Raw genomic sequence first — 19,560 nt, 5'->3', positions numbered from 1 at the left:
CATATCTACAATGTTAGGTCTTAGTGGATATAATGAAAATAAATACCCTAATTAGTAAGAATTTTACCTAGTTTACCTTTTTTTTTGGCTTTTATTCCTACATAACAGAAGACTAAAAATACTGTATCTAATGATTGTAGTTTTATAGAAAACAAGATCCTGTTTCTGATCTTTGAAGTTTAATGTATCCTATTCTGATTCTTGACTTTTTGACATGCCTTTTCTTTTCTCTAGCTTTTCCCTTGTGTCTGGATTACTGAATAATCCCTTACCGAATAATCATTATGTTGTATACCTGAAACTAAAAAAAAAAAATTCTTTTGAAATAATTTCTTAGACTAAATTTATTAACAGTCTATACTTTTTAAAAGGAATGACGCTAACAAATGACAAAGCACCAGTAGTAACCTTGTGTTTGACATTTACTTGAGATTCTGCTGATGGTTTTTACTTTTCCTTTGAGGATTATCATCACCTCTTCTGTACATTAACAGAAATGTAATTGTTCTAGACTGATAATTTAAATGCCAGCATTTTTTCCTCTTAAACTTAACTAAAGATTAACAAAAAATTAATTGTAAAACTCCAGGTCATAGTATGTGAAGGCCTTATGGAAGGACGACTGGTTCCATATTTAACAGTAATTTCAGTTAGCATCTTTACTGAAAATCATGATTATAGTTTTTAAATTACTCTGAATCATTTTTATTTTATTTTGATAACTGTGTTATGAATAGTTTTATTTTTTAATCATAATTATAAATGATCAGTTTCTTATTTATGTATATCACTATGGTAGCTATTGTAATTCCCCACTTTTTTTTTTTAACTTAGTAAGTTATTACATTACATACAGAAATCATGATTGTAAGCTTTGTGAATTACTACAGAGGGACCGCATCTGTTTAACTACCAGGTGAAGACATAAAATATCAACACTCCAAAAAGCTTCTTCGTTTGTACCCTGATGCACATATTACCTTCTTTCTTCCCGAACTATCCTTCTGACTTCTGTGTTTTTGAAATTTGTACAGCATTTTATATACTTTTGTCTGGCTTCTTTTAACATTATGCTTATGAATAAAGATTGGTCCATGTTGTTGCATGTGGCAGTACGGTTCATTCACTCTCTCTGATAGTAATATTCCAACAGGATGTTAGGATTTATTTGCTGTTTTCTATTGTTGATAGAAATTTGAGGTGCTTTCAGTTTGTGTTGTTCAAATAATGATGCTGTGAATATTCTTGCATGCATTCCTGTTGAATACATGGGAATAAAAGTGGGTCATATTTTTAAAACTTTAGTAAATAATGCCAGTTTTTCAAAGTGATTATATAAATTTACACTTCATGAGCAGCATATGGGTTTTGGTTGTTCCAAATTCCTGCCAACACTTGGGTATTATTAACCTTTGAAAATTTTGAACATTCTGGTTAGTATATATTGCTATCTCATTGAGATTATAACATTTTTTTTAAAGATTTATTTATTTATTTATTTGAGAGAGAGAATGAGATAGTGCATGAGAGGGGGGAAGGTCAGAGGGAGAAGCAGACTCCCTGCTGAGCAGGGAGCCTGATGCGGGACTCGATCCCGGGACTCCAGGATCATGACCTGAGCCGAAGGCAGTCACTTAACCAACTGAGCCACCCAGGCGCCCCGAGATTATAACTTTTATATCATTGTTTACTAATGATATCAAACATCTTTTAATAGGATTATAGGGCATTAAAATACTCTCTTTTTTTAAAGATTTTATTCATTCACTCTTGATGAAATGTCTTTCTTGTTTTAAGTTTCTTGTCTCTTTATTGTTGTGCGTTGCTTGTTTTTGCCTTTATTAAGATACAAGCCCCTTGTTGGGTATATTTTCTACAAATACCTTCTTCTACTGTGTGGCTTACTACTCTACTTCATTTCTACTCTGTTCATGGTACACTTTGAAAAATAGAGAAGTTCTTAATTTTAGTATGATTCAATTTATCAATCTTTTAAAGTTAGTCTTGTTTGTGTCCTGCTTAAGAAATCATTGCTTACCTCAAAGTCATGAAATGTTCTCCTATATTATATTTTAGAAATTTTTTTATCTTTTAAATTTAGTGAGGGTGTGAAGTACACGTTCAAGTTTTATTTTACCTTCAGTATGTATAATCATTTACATAGTACTATTTATTGAAAAGACTACCCTTTTCCCATGATTCTGAAGTGCCACCTTTAATGTAAATCGAGTATGGATGTATATGTACACACATGCACACCTATATGCACATACATGCTTATTCTGGATTCTTTATTCCATTGATCTAATTTAATTCACTACATTGTCTTAATTACATAACTTTGAAAAGTCTTAATATTTAGTAGAGAACATCTTTACATGTTTTTTCTTAATTATCTTGGCTCTTCTCAGCCCTTACATTTCCATATGAATTTTACAATTAGATTATAAATTTATACCAAATTTATACCAAAAAGAAGTCCTACTGGAACTTTGATTAAAATTGAATTGTATCTGCAGATCAATTTGCAAAGAAATGACATTTTATAATATTGGAACTTCTGATCCATGAACATTATAGATCTCCATTTATTTAGGCTTTCTTTAATTTTTCCAAATACTCAGTAGTCTACTGTGTAAATTTCTCCTACGTCTTTTATTAGATTGATTTGTAGGTATTTAATGTTGTTCAATGCCATTGTAAAAGTGCCTTTTAATTTTGATTTCTGATTGTTCCTGTTTATATAAATACAATTTATTTTTTATGTATTGAATAAAACTATTTATTTGATTCTAATGGTTTGATCCTACATTATTTTAAATTTTCTACCTACACAGTCATGTCAACTGCAAATAAGGAGCCTTTCCCTTCCTTTCTATCCTTATACTTTTCTTTTTTCTCTTGTCTTACTGCACTGGCTATACTGCTGGATATATTATAGGCCTTACTGCCCTATAATCCAGCACTGAATACAAATGATGATAAAAGGCATCCTTTTAAACTTTCACTATTTCTCCATTAAGGTGTGATGTTTGTTGTAGCTTTTATTATAGAAGCCCTTTGTCACATTAAGGACATATTCTTCTATTTCTAGTTTGCTAAGAGCTTTTACCAGGAATGAGTTGGGTGATGAATTTTATCAAATGCTTTTTTTGTATATACTTAGATAATTATATAATTTTCATCTTTTATTCTTTTAATGTAGTGAATTGCATTGGTGTTTCAATGTGACATCAACCTTGTATTTCTGTAACAGATGCAATTTGGTCATCATGCATTATCCTTTTTATGTGTTGCTAAATTTGGTTTTTGATATTTTCTTTAGGATTTTACACTTGTGTTCATTAGTGAGATTGGCCCCTACCTTTCCTCCTAAAAACAGGAAGTTTTTTCTCTTTGTTCTGTGGAAAAGTTTTTATACAATTGGTGTGATATATTTTTTGAATATGTGAAATATCTAGGAAACCATCCTTAGTTTAGAGTTTTCAGCCTTTCTTTTACTATAATAATGCATATTCAGGCTACAAATTTCCCTCCTGAAGTATGGTTATAGCTGCAACACTTATGTTTTGCTGTGTTTTATTTTTATAATTTATTTCAAAATATTTTGTTTTAATTTCTTCTTGAACACGAGAAATTCTAAATTCTAAACATATGGGAATTTTTGTAGTTACTTATATATATTTTTTATTATGATCAGAAAGTATGATTTCAGTCCTTTTGATTTTTATCAACCAATTAATGTACATATTCCATGCCTGCTTAAAAAGAATGTGTTTGCAGTTGTTAATGGCGGTGTATTTACGAGGGTCGCTGTGGCAAAGTACCACAATCTGAGTGACTTAAGCAACAGAAATTTATTCGCCCACAATTCTGAAGACTAAATTAAGTCAAAAATCGAGGTGTTGGCAGGGCCATGTTCCCGTTCAAGCCAGTAGGAGAGAATTTCCTTGCCTATTTTAGCTTCTGTTGTCAGCAGTCCTCGAGTTGTTGGCTTACAGATACATAACTCTAGTCACTTCCTCTGTTGTAATATTGTCTTCTCTGTGTGTCTTTGTCTTCACAAGGCAGTTTCCTTTCTGTTTTCTCTACTCCTGTAGGGATACCAATCATATTAGATTAAGGCTCTATCATACTCCACTATGACCTCATCTTAACTAATTACATTTGCAATGGCTCTGTTTCTGAATAAGGTCACATTCAGAGGTGTGAGCATTTGGGACTTCAGCATATCTTTTTGGGGCACACAATTCAGTTAGGTCAAGTTTGTTAGTCATATTTAAATTTGTTTTTGTTTCATGATTTTTTTGTCTGCTCATTCTGTAATTGAGAGAGGGTTATAAAAACCACCCACTGTGATTATGGGTCTATTTTTATTTCTCCTTTGGTTCTGTCAGTTTTTGCTTTTTATATTTTGAGGTTATATATTAGGTGCATAGAAATCTAGAATTGTTATATTTTTCTGGTGAAGTGTACCTTTTATCATTATACTGTCATTCTAGCTCTATCATGCATTCTTGCCTTAAAGTGTACTGTACTTCCTCTGATGTTAACATTGGCTTATAAACTGTCTTTTGGTTAGTTTGCATATTATATATTTTTCCACTTTGTAACTTTTACTTTTCCTATATCTTAGCCATAAGATGAGACCAATATATAGTTAGGTTCTGTTGTTGTTGTTCTTGTTGCTGTTGTTTTTGCTGAAAGTCTGTTCTTTGAGTGTTTGGTCAGCTTGATTTAATGTACTTATTGATTTGCTTAGAATCTCTCATCTTGCCATTTGCTTTCCATTCCTTGTTCTTTTGCCCTGTTCTCTTTTCTGACCTTTAGAGAGATGATTACTTGGTCCCTTTCTCTTCTTTTAGCTGTATTAGCTGTAGAATCTTTACTATTCTTTTAGTGATTACCTTGTAGACTCCAACTTTCATTCTTAACTTATTGAAGTCTAATATTAATGCTTTTATCACATTTCTAAACAGTGTAAGAACCTTTGTACACTTTATTTCTTCCAATTTCCATAGTGTCTTGGTATTACCATATGTTTTATCTTTTTTTTTTATAAGTAGGCTCCACACCCAGCATGGAGCCCAATGCAAGGCTTGAACTCATGACCCTGAGATCGAGACCTGAGCTGAGATCAAGAGTCGGACACTTAACTGGCTGAGCCACCCAGTTACACCCTGGTATTTCCAAAGTTTTAAACTTGTATATTTTAACCCCCACATACCTAATTATAATAGTTTTTTGTTCATATACATTTGTATTCATTTACCATTTACATATTTACCATTTCCTTTGCTCTTCATTTCCTGTTACATCTCCAAGTTTCCACTATGATTATATTCTGCCCAAAGAACATTCATTTGTATTTCCTTTGGTGTGGATATGCTTATGACAGATTACTTCAGTTTTGTTTACCTGAATATGTCTTTGATTCACCCGCCTTTTGAAAGGATATATATATTTAGATCAGCAGTTATTTTCCTTCAGTCCTTTGAAGTTATAATTCCACTCACTGTCTTCTGGTTTCCATTGTTTCTGCCAAGAAGTCAGCTGTAATTTACTTATTGTTCCTTTGAACATAAATTCTCATCACCCCTGTAGGGAGTTTTAATGTTTTCTCATTATCTGTGATTGTTGGGAGTGTCACTATGATGGGCTTACATACTATTTTCTTGTTTTTTTTATGTTAATTGAGACTTTTCACCACTTCTAAAATCTGTGGATCAATGTTATTCACTTGTTGTAGAAAGTTCTAAGTTATTCTGTTTTCAAATACTGCTTTTGTCTCATTTTTTTCTTCCTTTTTATATGGTACTCCAGTTACACCTATGTTAGACCTCTTTACTATATTCCATGTATCTATTATGTTCTTTCTGCATTTTCCACTTTTTTTTTTAAGATCTTATTTATTTATTTGACAGAGAGATACACAGTGAGAGAGGGAACACAAGTAGGGGGAGTGGGAGAGGGAGAAGCAGGCTTCCCGCTAAGCAGGGAGCTGGATGTGGGGCTCGATCCCAGGACCCTGGGACCATGACCTGAGCTGAAGGCAGACACTTAACCATCTGAGCCACCCAGGCGCCCCAGCATTTTCCACTTTTTTATATGTTTAGTCTGTGTATTTTCTTCAGGCCTTTTGTCTGGTTCATTTTTTTTTTTTTTTTTTTAATCTGTGTCTAACATGCTGATAAAACCATTTATTTGGATTTATTTCTTAGTTCTAGAATTGCATTTGACTCTTTTATGATTTATATTTTTCCTTAAAAAATTTTAGTCTTTTATTTCTTTGAGCATATTAGGCATAGTTATTTTAATATCCAGTTCTGAAAACTTTATCTAAGTTCCCTGTAGATCAGTTACTGTTGACTGTTGTTTCTGTTGGTTTTAGGTCACATTGTTTTATCTTTGTATGACTGGTTATTTTTTATTGAATGTCAGATATTGTCTATGAAAAATATAGGGACAGTTTGAAAGCTAGTATGCTGTTATGTTTATTTCAGGGAAGATTTATTTTGCTTCAGAAAGATGGCCAAGGGACTGGCAATCACAGATTGCCTTATTAATCCAGGCAGGGATTGGTAAGAATTAAAGTTGAATTTAGTCTCTTTTAAAGTTGGTCTACTTCTAGTTCAGTTTTATTCAGGTTCCAGGCATGCCTTATCACTAGCTCCTCAGTTCTGATTTTGTCCTTTTATCCTCAGAAATTTGTCTCTTGTTATCTTCCGTTGACTGTCAGATCCCTGTTCAGAATTGGTCAGTCCTAGGGGAAACACACCTCCAAAAGATGTGAAAACTATTTTGGGTTTCCTTCTTATCCGAGATCATGGTGCTGTAATTCTTCACTGTCTTCCTTGGTCCTTCTCAGTGCTTTTTGATAAGTACTTTTGCTTTTTAATAATTACCTGCATTTTCTAATTCTCACCAGGAGGGTTGATTGAGGTTACCTAATTTCATTATGTACATATCAAGAAAATATTGTGACTGTTTTTTCTACTGAGTTAAAATCTTTAAGATGGCTATTTAAAAATCTGTAGTTCTATGTGGATCATCAAACATTTTCATTTGTTCATACTTTTTTGCACAATATCTTAGCATAGGGTTGGATGTACATCCCTACCAGAAAGCTTTAAGGGATATAAAGATAACCACTAAAATGTATGGATGTCCAAAGTTGTACTATATATGGTTATATTAGGTTTCAAGTAGATAAAGTTTAGCTGTTAATAAGCAACATGTTTTTTTAAGCTTAGTATTATTTTGGCCATCTATCTCTTTTTATGACAGACAGAAGGAAAGGATATTTGATATTTTTCAAATTTGTTTAGATTCTTTGGGCTGTCTGCTTATCAGAAATTGGGCAATCTTATTTGTTTTTAAAGTCCTTTATTTTATTAGTACTTCTTGGAGAAACCAACTAATAAGGACTTAATTGGTATAGAAAGATTTTTTTTTTGATTATGTATTAACTCATACTTTTCATTCATATATCAAAGTACTGTTCTCTTTGTTCATCTTTGCCGAGATTCAGAAATGATAATTATTTGTCACTTGTTTCTTTTGTTCTTTAAGTTTATTTTCCTATTTACTGATCAGAAGGTTTTTAAAGTTATCAAGGATTCCATGCACTTCCAAGATTAGGGATAACATCAATCTAAAGACTCAATTCTTTTCTGTCTTCACTGCTTACAGACAGGGAACACAATCTCTTCAGCCTGGACCTATGTAGAAGAATTTGGAGAAAATAAACAGGTAAGAAAAAGTCTTTTAGGAATATTAAGTGATATATTTAGTTTTCAGAAAGCCAGTTATAAATTATTCTTCTTATGGTTATAAGAAGAAATATTTAAAATTGTCTAAAGAAGCTTGTGAAATATTTGATTATAATAGCTTTGTTAATCATAGATTCATTAAGCAAAGTTCTAAAAAATTAAACTGGTTTCCATATTTCAGGTTCTTCTCAAAGCTTATAACATACTAGTGTATGTTGTGAACCACTGCAGATGGCAAACAGTATTTTAATGTAGATGTTGGAGTGAGTGTGTTATATGTAGATTATTCAGCATTTCTCAAGCTTATCTGAAAATTTCTTATCTGTTTTTTTGAACAAATAAAACCACAGTTATTGTTGATACAATTTAGAATAAAAGTTATTTACCAGGATTCACTCTAGTTTTTCCAACGTGGTACTGAGAGGATAAGTTTTAGTAGAATGTTAAAGGTAGTTTATAGTTTGAATAAAGATTACTTTCATTCAAATTCCTTTTCACGTGTTGAGGCAAAAAGAAATGTTGTGGTTCCCTGGGTAGAATCCATGTTTTAGTTCTGTATTCTTAAGGAAGCTAAAACTTCATCTTTCTGTGCCTCAATTTCCTTGTTGTTAAAGAGGAAAATAATACTATTTGTTTTGTAAGGCTTTTATAAGGATTAAGTAGTGCTGATGTTGTATAGTTATTTTTGGCACTTAATAAGTACTCAATAAATATTAACTCATTAATAGAACTCATACTTCAGATACAAGGAAATGTATTTATTATGCTTGAGGCTTATAACTTTATTTTGTAGATCTTAACATAAAAATTCGAATATGATGCTATTCTCAGAAATACCTTTTCTTATAAGATTCTATAGTTCAAATTTTGAATTATGAGGACTAATTTTACTGATAGAAATGAAACTTGAAAGAGTTGCTATCTTTCCTAAGACCTTTATCTTCTCTTCACTTTTGCCCAGATAATTTTTCTAATGAGCTGCAATTTTTGAGTCATACTGAAGCTTAGATAAACTGTAGGACTCAGATCGTAATTTTCCTCTCTTATAGGTTGCCTTTCTATTAATCTCTTCCAAATGGTTTAGAAACTATCTTTAAAAGGAATTTGACATAATCTATTAAACAACGGTAGCAAACTGGAAGCTCTAGATATGGTCTGTTTGGTCTCTTTGTTTTTTTGAAAGGAAAGCAACTAGATTTAATTTCAGTACAAATAGCTAGACACCTGTTTTACATTTGGTCCTCTTTGAGTTCTTTTTTCATTTGTTTGTTACATCTTAGCCTCTGAGGGCACTTGAATTTGTAATCACTGTGTTTAACATAGTTCAAGAATATTTCTGTTTTGTTTTTAATGTTTCCCTATTACATATTAGCCCCATTAAAATTCTTCCCAAAGTGATTTGCAAAGTTTGTCAGTGAAATAACTGTTCCTTAGGTCAAACGAGTTTGGGAAAAGTTGTGTACTATATACTGCCCTAGGAAAAATCATAATGCTTATTAGCATATTGAAAATCATTGTAGTAGCAACCTGTGTAAGTGTTCAATCCGGTTTTACTAGATTTTTTTCAAGATTTTATTTGGCTAAGGAATTCTTGTTTTGAGGTACTTGAATCGTACGGGGATATAGGTTTGGAAACACTGAAACTAACAAACACTTGGGTTTGTTTGTTTGTTTGTTTGTTTGTTTATTTATTTATTTATTTGACAGAGATAGCAAGAGAGGGAACACAAGCAGGGGAGGGTTGGAGGGAGAAGCAGGCTTCCCGCCGAGCAGGGAGCCCAATGCAGGGCTCTATCCCAGGACTCTGGGATCATGACCTGAGCCGAAGGCAGACGCTTAACCGACTGAGCCACCCAGGCGCCCCTCAAACACTTGGGTTTTGTTTATAACCTTATTGAAGTATAATTGAAATACAATAAAGTACACACTTCAAGTGTACACTTTGGTCAGTTGGGTTTATATATACATCTGTGAAATGATACCACAATCAAGAAAACAAATATTTCTGTCACCTCTGCAGTAACCTGTTCCTCCTTCTCTCTTCTTTTCCAGGCAACCACCGATCTGATTGCTATTACTATAGATTGCTTTTCCTAGACTTTCAAACCTTTGTTTTTGAAAGCTTAAATTACAATCTTTAGATAACTTAGAATGAAACAGTAGTAAATTCTTAAAAATAAAAGTACAGGTATCTGACAATTACATTTATGAAAATTGTTATATACTGTCAAAGTTTCACAGTAAGAATTTGAAACTCAAATCACTCTTTCAAAGTTATATAGAAAATATATTGTAAATTTAGAAAATACTTTAATTAAAAACAAAAGCAGATGATTTTTTCCCCAAAACTGAATCTAAAAAATACAATTACTCTAGTAAAAACAGAGAACTAACCAACTAGAACTTTATAAAAAAGGAGTTAGAGATAATAACTTTCATTCTTATCCAAGCCACCATTACTAAGATTAACATACCTCCTAAAAATCATCTTAAAACAGAAAAACTGACCTAAGCTACTCTCTGAGCCTAGTCTTAAGAAGAAAACATTGGTCATTTCATGTCTACTTCTTGCTCTTTGCTATCAGTTGCCTATAGCAAAAATTAAGTAGAGGGTAAAAATACCTTGTTTTGGTCAAAATTTAATTTAATTTTGTAATAGGGAAAGTAAAGGAGATAAAAATGCCAGTAAATTTGATAATAACTAATTTGTTGTAGCCAAAAATATCACTTAAAAATTTCTAATTAATGATTTTAAATATGTCATAGGTTATGAGTTGTTTAATAATTAGCGATTTTGAAAATTCCTTCCTCTGCTTTACCGTTAGTTCTTGACAATACTAGTATGGAAAGTATAAAATAAATGATAAATGTCATTTATAATATAGATTTTTTAAATCTCTCTTTGAACCCAGCCATGTTTTATGTTCTATGTGTATACAATGCTGTGTTAACAAGTGTTAACACTTTGGCAGATGGAGTTCAGTGAAAGAAAGTTACTGAGTTATTTCAGTTGTGGCCTGTTTGAATGTTAGAAATTGAAATAATAAAATGGCGAAATGATATTTTTTCAAAAATTTTAATAAAGATCCTATAGAAATCTAAAGAAGTACTTAACATATGTATTAAAGGTATGGAATATGTATTACAGGTATGGGAAATGTATTTCATAGATGAGAATATCAGGGGCTTCATTCTTATACACTGCTTTTGGGAGGGGAAAACAGTATAGCTGTCTTATAGTCGCCTCAAAAAGTTAAACATAAAACTACCTTATGACCCAGCATGTCAATTTCTAGGTATTTACTCCAGAGAATTGGAAGCATATGTCCACATGAAATTTTGTACACAGTACTCCTTAGCAGCATTATTCCTAACAGCCAACAGGTAGAAACAACCTAAATGTCCATTGACTGATGAGTGTATAAACAAAATGTGGTGTTTTCACGCAAGGGATCTAAAGAGGAATGAAGTTCTGATATATACTACAACATGGGTAAACCTTGAAAACAAATGCTAAGGAACTAGTTAAAAAAGACAACATAAATTGTATGATTCCATTTATATCAAAAATCCAGAACAGGCAAATCAATAGAAACAGAAAAATTAGTGGTTGCTGGACCTGGGGGAGAGGGAGGGGAGTGACTGCTAATAGGTACAGAGTTTCTGTTTAGGGTGATGAAAATGTTCTGGATAGTGGTACTGGTTGCACAACTTTGTGCATCTATTAAAAACCACGAATTGTACACTTAAGCGTACATCAAAAAGAGGGAGAGGACGTGAAGGTAGAGCTGAAATAGTTAAGGAGAAGAAAAAAAATAGTTAACAAGAATTATGAGGAATGTACTTATTAATGGAAAATTAATAAGTACTGTCAGAAACAAACCAGAAGAAAAAGATACCAAAATAAGCATAAGAAGACACTTTGAATTCAATTTAAAGTCTCCATTAAGGGTTTCCTCCCTCTTCACATGAAGCAGAAAAGCAGTTTGAGAATCCATGGTTTTTGACCAAGATGTGTAGGAGAATTAGAAACAAACAAATGAGACACAAATGGAGTAAAGCAGTGTATATCCATTGCTTAGATGTTCACCGAGGAGCATCCTGGTGGTGTTTATCTCTTGTGTCAGACAGAGAAAGGTAGTAGACCGAATTATCACTTACAAAAGTGGGACTGACAAACAGGTGGTGAATGTGCTGCCAGTCTCTGCCCTCACTCCCAGGTCAGTGGCCCAACAGTTACTCTGCTCGTCCTAGCCACAGCTTCTGAATCCTTGGGAATCTGGGGTCCTTTGAGCCATTACTGCTTGATGAGAATTGGCACTTAAGGTTAAGCCTATTTGCTGTATAGACCAAAGTTATTCTCTGAAAATGTTTGTATGTTTTCATTCATGTTATAAATATGAAATTCTATACGATTTGATCAAAATGCTATCTCTAATCATTACATTAGAGCAAGTCGTTTTATTATTAGTAGTATTTTTTTTTTTTTTTTACAAAAGGGCTTTTCTTCAAGTGGCATTCTTAGATAATATTGAACGTATAAAACGGGAATGCAGAGCTGTGTGGGTCGAAATGGAAAATGTGGGGGTGGGTAGGTGCAAGCAGCAGCCAGATAGCTTAGAGCACCATCTATTGTATTTCTACTCTCTATCTGTAGCAACGTCTTGAGACACTTTCCTCATCCCAGTTTTGAGAAGATTGCCAGAGTGCAAAAGCTTGGTCAAGTAGAAATAATACTTTCCTAGGAATTAGGAGACCTAATTTTTAATTCATTTTTCTTCATTTAACTGTAAGAGTATCCAGCAGTCACTTAATCAACCATCTTTTGTCTGTGTCATTCTTTAGTGAAAGAGGTGGTTGGAATTAGAGACTTATGAGGACCAACCTATCCCTGGTTTATGATTTTGAATTAGAGAATTTGATTAGTTAAAAATTTTATTAATATCAACAATAAAAAGTAAAACCAATAAAAATGAGCAAAAGGCTTGAATACATACTTTACTAAAGAACATGTTCACATGGGCGACTAAACACATTATTAATCATGAGAGAAATCCAAATTAAAACCAAGATGAAATACCATTTCACATCACTGGAATAGGTATGATTCAAAACACTGGCAATACCGAATGTTGGTGAGGATGTGCAACAGCCAGAACTCTGATAGTTTACTGGTGTGGATGTAGGATGGTCACACTGGGGAACTGTTGAGCAGTATCTGTCTGCCCTATGACCCAGCAGTTTCACTCCTAGTTATTTACCCAAAAGAAATGAAAAGATATCAAAACAAAAAAAGACTTGTATAAGAATATTCGTAACAGCTTTATTCATAATAGTCAAAAGTTAGAAACAACTAACACATTTATCTGTCAACAGGTAAATGGATAAAAAAATGTTACAGTGTATACATACAACAGAATACTGCTGAACAATAAAAAGGAGTAAACTGACATACACAACATAATGAGTCTTAGAAATTATATTGAGAGAAAGAAGCTAGGATTAAAATTTCTTAAAAAATTCATTTTATATGGAGTCCCAGAACAGACAAATCTAAGCTATAGTGAGAAATCAGAAAGTGGTTGCCTCCAACAGAAGGGCTATTAACTGGAAAGGAGCACAAGGAGCTTCTTCTGGATTGATGGATATGTTTTCTATCTTGTTTTAGGTGTTGGTTGCATAGGCTTATAGAGTTATCAGAACTCATTGAAATGAACACATAGGACATACGCATTTCACTGTATGTAAATTTTACCTCAGTTTAAAAAGTATTAAGACAGTTGAATAATTATCAGTGTAAAACTTAAATTCTGAAATTGGCTCTATCATTCCCTTAAGAAGGGGAAAGGGGAGGACAGATCCAAGTCTGACACAGAAACAGTGGGATTGAAGAGCTAAGGATATTCATTGGGAAGAAAAACCAGGGGTGGGCAAGTAAGTATATGCTAGGAATTCTGACTCACTTACTCATTTATTTCATAAAAATCAGTGATGCTTTCTGATTTTTATTTTCTGTGATATGTGTTAGATCTAAGGAAAACATGATTCATCTAGGTTTATGCCAGTAATTACTATCTTAAGTTTGATATGTATTATATTTTCTAATTACCCAGATTTTTTCTGAACATATTTAGATTCTTATAATAAAATTTATTTTTGAAATGCTTGTAAAGTCTTATGAACATTGAAGCTTTTCATTTCCTAACCTTTGTAGTACTAGGGGGAAATTGTTTTCTCTTGATTTATCCTGTGTGAATGAGGTCATCAAAGTCAACTTTTAATTTTGTATTTTAATTTAGTTTCCTTAGAAATGTGAGAAGACGACAGTTGATTAGTGTATTTTTAAATTAAAGGTTTACAGTAGGAGACTATTTAAAATGCCCATTTTCAGACCTAAGTACTATGCCAGTAGCCAATTGTCTGGCTATCTTCTTTGTGAAATCATTCCCTGAAGATATATATCTCTTTTATCTACATTTCAGTGAATAGGCTGCATTAACTGTCACATGGTTATAAACCCAAAATGAAAGTGATTTCTCTGAAAACTACATTTTCCCCACCTACAGAAGTGTAACTAAAGATCTGCTCCTCTGAATCATATAGTCTATGACCACATTGTTAAAAATTGAAAGAGCTAGTTGTATCATAGATACATGTCTAATAAGGAATTGACTGTATTTGTGTAATATTCTTTAAGAGGAGAGAATCAGAACTTTTTTTTTAAGCAATTAATTTGAATTATAGGAGCACTAAGGTTTCTGTTAATACTAAATACCATACCCTTTAGGCATAGTGGATCCTTTAAGAGAAGAAAAACAATTCAGGCGCCTGGGTGGCTCAGTTGGTTAAGCAACTGCCTTCGGCTCAGGTCATGATCCTGGAGTCCCTGGATCGAGTCCCGCGTCGGGCTCCCTGCTCGGCGGGGAGTCTGCTTCTCCCTCTGACCCTTCCCCCCTCTCATGTGCTCTCTCTCTCAAATAAATAAATAAATAAAATCTTAAAAAAAAAAAGAAAAACAATTCTGTGATAATCTATTTATCCTACTTTGGATATTAGAAAAGCAAATGGTATCAAAGTAATTCCTTATCCAATTTCAAAATACTGAAAATATTTTGAACTGGATATCTTAAATGTATTTGTCTTCTTGGAACAGACTGCTTTTATTGATTTTATGGTACCATTAATAAAAATAAAAAGATTATAGAATTAATCAAGTTAGAGTTTTGCAGTGCTAGAAATTAAACCTATATTTAACTGATTTTTATTTTTTCCATTTTTTTTCTTAACTAGGTCCTTACTGATGTTGCTTGAGCTTATTCTCCTGCAGTTGATCTCATTCCTGTTGGCTAAATATTAAGTCCCATGACAACATTAAGTTAATGCTCATATGTTTTAGGCCTCATCTATAAAACCAGGAAAATATAGAAAAAACTTGACTTGTACATTAGATTACCTAATTCCTTTTCTTCCATTCCTAAAAACACCATAACTTTTATAAATAGTCATTTTATAGTCATTGTTAGACCCTTGGCTTATTCTGCCCTAAAGAACATAGTTGAGTTTTTGGAAAGTACAGGATTTACAAATTTGGTCTTTAATATTCATACACACATATAAACATTACAATTAATGAAGCAGGAAATTATTGGTGCATAAGATGAATGTTTATTGTGAAATAGTAATACGAATATAACTGGTTTTTAAAAAAATAATTTGGTTTTAATTTTTGGATTTTTCTATATTGTAAGTTGATAATGGTTTCTTGAAGTTTATTTTATAAACATGATTCATTTTACTGTTTTATGGTACAAATAGGAACACTAATGTTAAATTGGTGTATTGAGTTATACAGATGTTAAATTAAATAATTAAATAATGAAATATTGGACAGTTAGTTTACACCAAATGTTTTTGCAGTCCAGGGGAGGATGTTTCTGCTGGTTTAATGCCTAATACAGTTAAAAAAAATAAGCAAATATGAATTTGCTGTTTTTTATCTTTTTTTCATGGACTACGCCTTAGCATCAGAACCAAATTTAAAAGGAGCTGCATTGTGGAACAAGAGAAATCAGAGGTTCTCTTTTTTCTGTGATCAAAAACACACAAAACAGTTAATAGATATGCAAGTAAAAGATATCCAAGAATGCATTCTAGTAAGATCTCTGAAATGTTGTGTCAGTGAAAGGAACAGGACTGACTGATAAAATTATCAGGATTTGCAATGCTGTGAATGTTGAAATAGTCTTTACCAGCGAGATAATATTAGCAGGATTTTGAATGTTAGAACATTATGTTAAACTGTGATTATAGTTTTAATGCTTTGTCTCTTTGAATTAAATTTGTATCCATAAAGATGTGCAGCATAATTGTTCATGTATTTATTTACAGACTACAATTTCCGTCGCAGCTCAATAAATAGTCTTTTCCCTGTTAGTACTACTCTCTCTTCTGGGACTCCCAGCGTGCTTCCTTACACTTCAAGGCCTTATTCTTATCCAAGCTATCCCTTGTCACCAACAATATCACTTGCTAATGGCAGCCATGTTGGACAGCGACTATATATCTCCAATCAGGCCTCATTCTTCTGAAGAAGATATTGTAAACATGAGTATGCAAGTTTCTTTGTAAAGCATGCAAATTAAAATACTGTTTTATTTTAGAATCGGTTTGCACATTTAGTTTTAAAATGATAAATATATATTTATTTCAACATAGTAAACATCAACCATAATTCAGAAGAACCTACAGTTGTAGAACTTGTAAAAATGCTAAGTTTAAAAAGTTATTCAGTGGTTTCTCTTGATAAAGGTATAGCAAACTACTCTTTTTAAACTTTTGGGATCTTAAATACTTCTAATTCCTGAGAGGGCAGTAGAACCCAATAGTTTATGTTAAATTTTTGCATAATAACTTTGCCAAATAGCATTTCACAAATATTTAAGCACTTGCAGACGATCGTTATACTAGATTTGATTACCAAGGATCACTTATCTGTATTAGAGATTATAACAGTTACATAACCCGAAGCATCTAACTATTATGTATAAAGAAATGAAGGGCAAAAAGATTAAGATACAAATTTTATGCAGTACTAAAGGAAAAGCAGTCTACCATTGTGGTCCTTGAAAATAACTATAAATATTTTAGTTAATTATTTGTTATAGAAATAAATTTTAATTTTGCTGTTAATGTATTTCAGGTTTTTATAGTTGTGCTTTTGTGTTTTTGATATTCATTGTATAGTTGTTTGAATAATAAGTGTTCTGGTTTTTTAATGTTGAAATCATGTGTTGTTTAATTTTTGTACTTGAATTCAAATTCTTTGACATTAAATATGTGATGCTTCTAATATGCATGTGTTTTATTTTTGTTTATTAGTATGCACAAAAATGTTAGCTCTCACAGTCACCTTGACCTCTTCAGAGGCCATGGTCCTCTGGTCATGGTCCATGGGACCAAAGCAAAGCATACTGCAGACAAAGAATTGTTAGTTTTGTGAAACATAGTAACCAAAATCCTTTTCAGGAGCCAATAGAAATACTTTGTTGATGAAGCCAGTGAAATTTCCTTCTTTTATTTATGAATACTTAGTGAATCCAGCCATTTTGACTGTTAATGGTTTGGTAATGTACATTTATGATGAATTTCTAATGATGGTTTACATAATTGATAATCAGGGACAAAAATTTTTCCACTCTTAGATACCAGATGTTAACTTTGTTGATTAACTCATTATGTAGCAGCATAATAGGACATGGGATTTGCATACGTAGAATATGAAATGGTTGCAAATATTTCTTCTAGCTTAAGTTTCTAGCAGAAGTTGTATGGAGAATAAATTACAGTTGACCCTTGAACAACACAGGTTTGAACTGGGCGGATTCATTTATACAAGGATTTTTTTATACTGTTCAGTAGTGTAAATCTATTTTCCTTATGATTTTCTTAATAAACATATTCTTTTCTCTAGCTTTATTGTAAGAATACAGTATATAATACATATAGCATACAAAATATGTGTTAATAGACTGTTTATGTCACTGGTAAGGCTTCAGATCAACAGACTCTTAGTAGTTAAGTTTTGGGGGAGTCTAAGGTTATATGTGGATTTTTGACTATGTGGGGGTTGGTGCCGGGGGGGGGGGAGTTGGTACCCCCAGCCTCTGTGTTTGTTGTTCACGGGTCAACTGTAGTCTCATTTTTTTTCACCCTCTAGAATGATCATTCCATTTAACCATATGCAGTACTTAACTTTCCAGGTTACTGCCTTAGATTTTCTAATTTAAATGAGCATAGATACTATACTTAACCAAAATTAATTTTTTTTCCTGACATAGATTGTGTAGATCTTGCAGTTTAATTACCATGATTTACAGGTTCATGTCACTCCTTTGGCAAACACATAGTGTTTAGTAGTCACTACTGTGCTAATACCCTTTGGATATGGAGGTGACTCAGATTCCAAACCAAAAGAAAACACATTAATATAGTTTTTCATAGGAATGTAATGGCCCAAATAATCATAATTACAAGTTCCCACATAGCATTTTTCATTAAAAAACAAAGCCACAAACAATTGAGAGAGCTTACCAGCCACACAGTGTATTTGGAGATCCATAGTAATATGGAAAATATGTAAGCTTTGGCTATCATATTGGATTACCACTTCTGCCAAGTAACAGTTCTTTGAACTTAAAGACAGTTTTTGATCTGTCAGGGCCATACTTTTCCATCTGTAAAATGGTATGTTAAAAATACCTGGCAAGTAGAAGGCACTCAAATGGTAGCTGATGTTATTTGGATATAACTATATAAATTATACACTATTCATTTATTTGTACCAGTGTTTCATCTCTTCTCCCTTCAAGCAGAAATCTAGAAATCAGTACATTCATGTCAAACACTGTCCCTTTATATATTATAAATGAGCAATTAATTTTGTTCATACTGCACATGAAATTTCATTTGGCTTGTGAACACAGCTGGTAATTACTTGATGCTTTAGTCCTTACAGGCTGTATAAGGCCTTTGATTCAAATACGGGCTTCCCTAGTTAGTTCATCACAAAACTATTATGGATAAGCCTCTTAGCTATTTGATATAGCTCATTGGTCAAGGAAACAATTCTTAAGACAGTCCTTTATCAAATTCTCTCTGCAGCTTTGTGCAAGAGACCATGGCTGAGATGTGGAGTAGGTCCTATTATGTAGTGATGATCTATTTTTTTTAAAGATTTTATTTATTCATGAGAGACAGAGAGAAGCAGAGGGAGAAGGAGGCTCCCTGCGGAGCATGGGGCCCGATGCGGGACTCGATCCCAGGACCCTGGGATCATGACCTGAGCCGAAGGCAGATGCTTAACCAACTGAGCCACCTAGGCGTCCCCGTGATGATCTATTTTGCATAAAACCCCTTGTAAACAGATCAGAAGGCTATGCAGAAAGCTTACCTTTATTTCTCTAGTTTAGTTCTTTTATAGTGTTACAGTGGGAAAGAGTTCTCTAACTATGACTTAAAATCTTGTAGCCATTATAGATTGTTAGCCATTATTGTTAGCCATTATGGGTTAAGTCCAATTTGAAAAGAAAAGTGTGCATGGCAAGAAAATACCATATGTCAAAAGACAAATGATAAACTTGAACAAGAATCGCAAGTTATTTTTACAAAGGGCTAATCTCTAATATTTTAAAATATCAGTAAAAGACCATCCACTCAGGGGGCATCTAGGTGGCTTAGTCAGTAAGCATCTGACTCTTGATTTCTGCTCAGGTCATGAGCTCAAGGTTGT

At 32.8% G+C, this 19,560-nt stretch overlaps 1 protein-coding gene across 2 annotated transcripts in view; it reads left to right on the top strand.

The window, feature by feature from the left end:
• The window catches only part of RBM46 (RNA binding motif protein 46), a 35,847-nt gene extending 19,456 nt beyond the window's left edge, over positions 1-16,391 (top strand). The window contains exon 4 of one of the 2 annotated variants that reach the window (XM_035023204.1): positions 16,161-16,391. In XM_035023204.1, the coding sequence (XP_034879095.1) occupies positions 16,161-16,360 (200 nt within the window). In that variant the 3' untranslated portion in view covers positions 16,361-16,391. Of the gene's footprint in view, positions 1-7,692; positions 7,749-16,160 lie in introns of those variants that run through there. The other variant, XM_035023205.1, reaches the window with a different exon arrangement.
• Positions 16,392-19,560: the final 3,169 nt, after the last annotated feature.

Source organism: Mirounga leonina, unplaced genomic scaffold, assembly GCF_011800145.1.
Source record: "Mirounga leonina isolate KUSES-001 unplaced genomic scaffold, KU_Mleo_1.0 Mir_176, whole genome shotgun sequence".
NCBI lineage: Eukaryota > Metazoa > Chordata > Mammalia > Carnivora > Phocidae > Mirounga > Mirounga leonina.
Note: the sequence above shows the minus strand (reverse complement) of the source record. Positions and strands in the feature narration are given on the sequence as shown.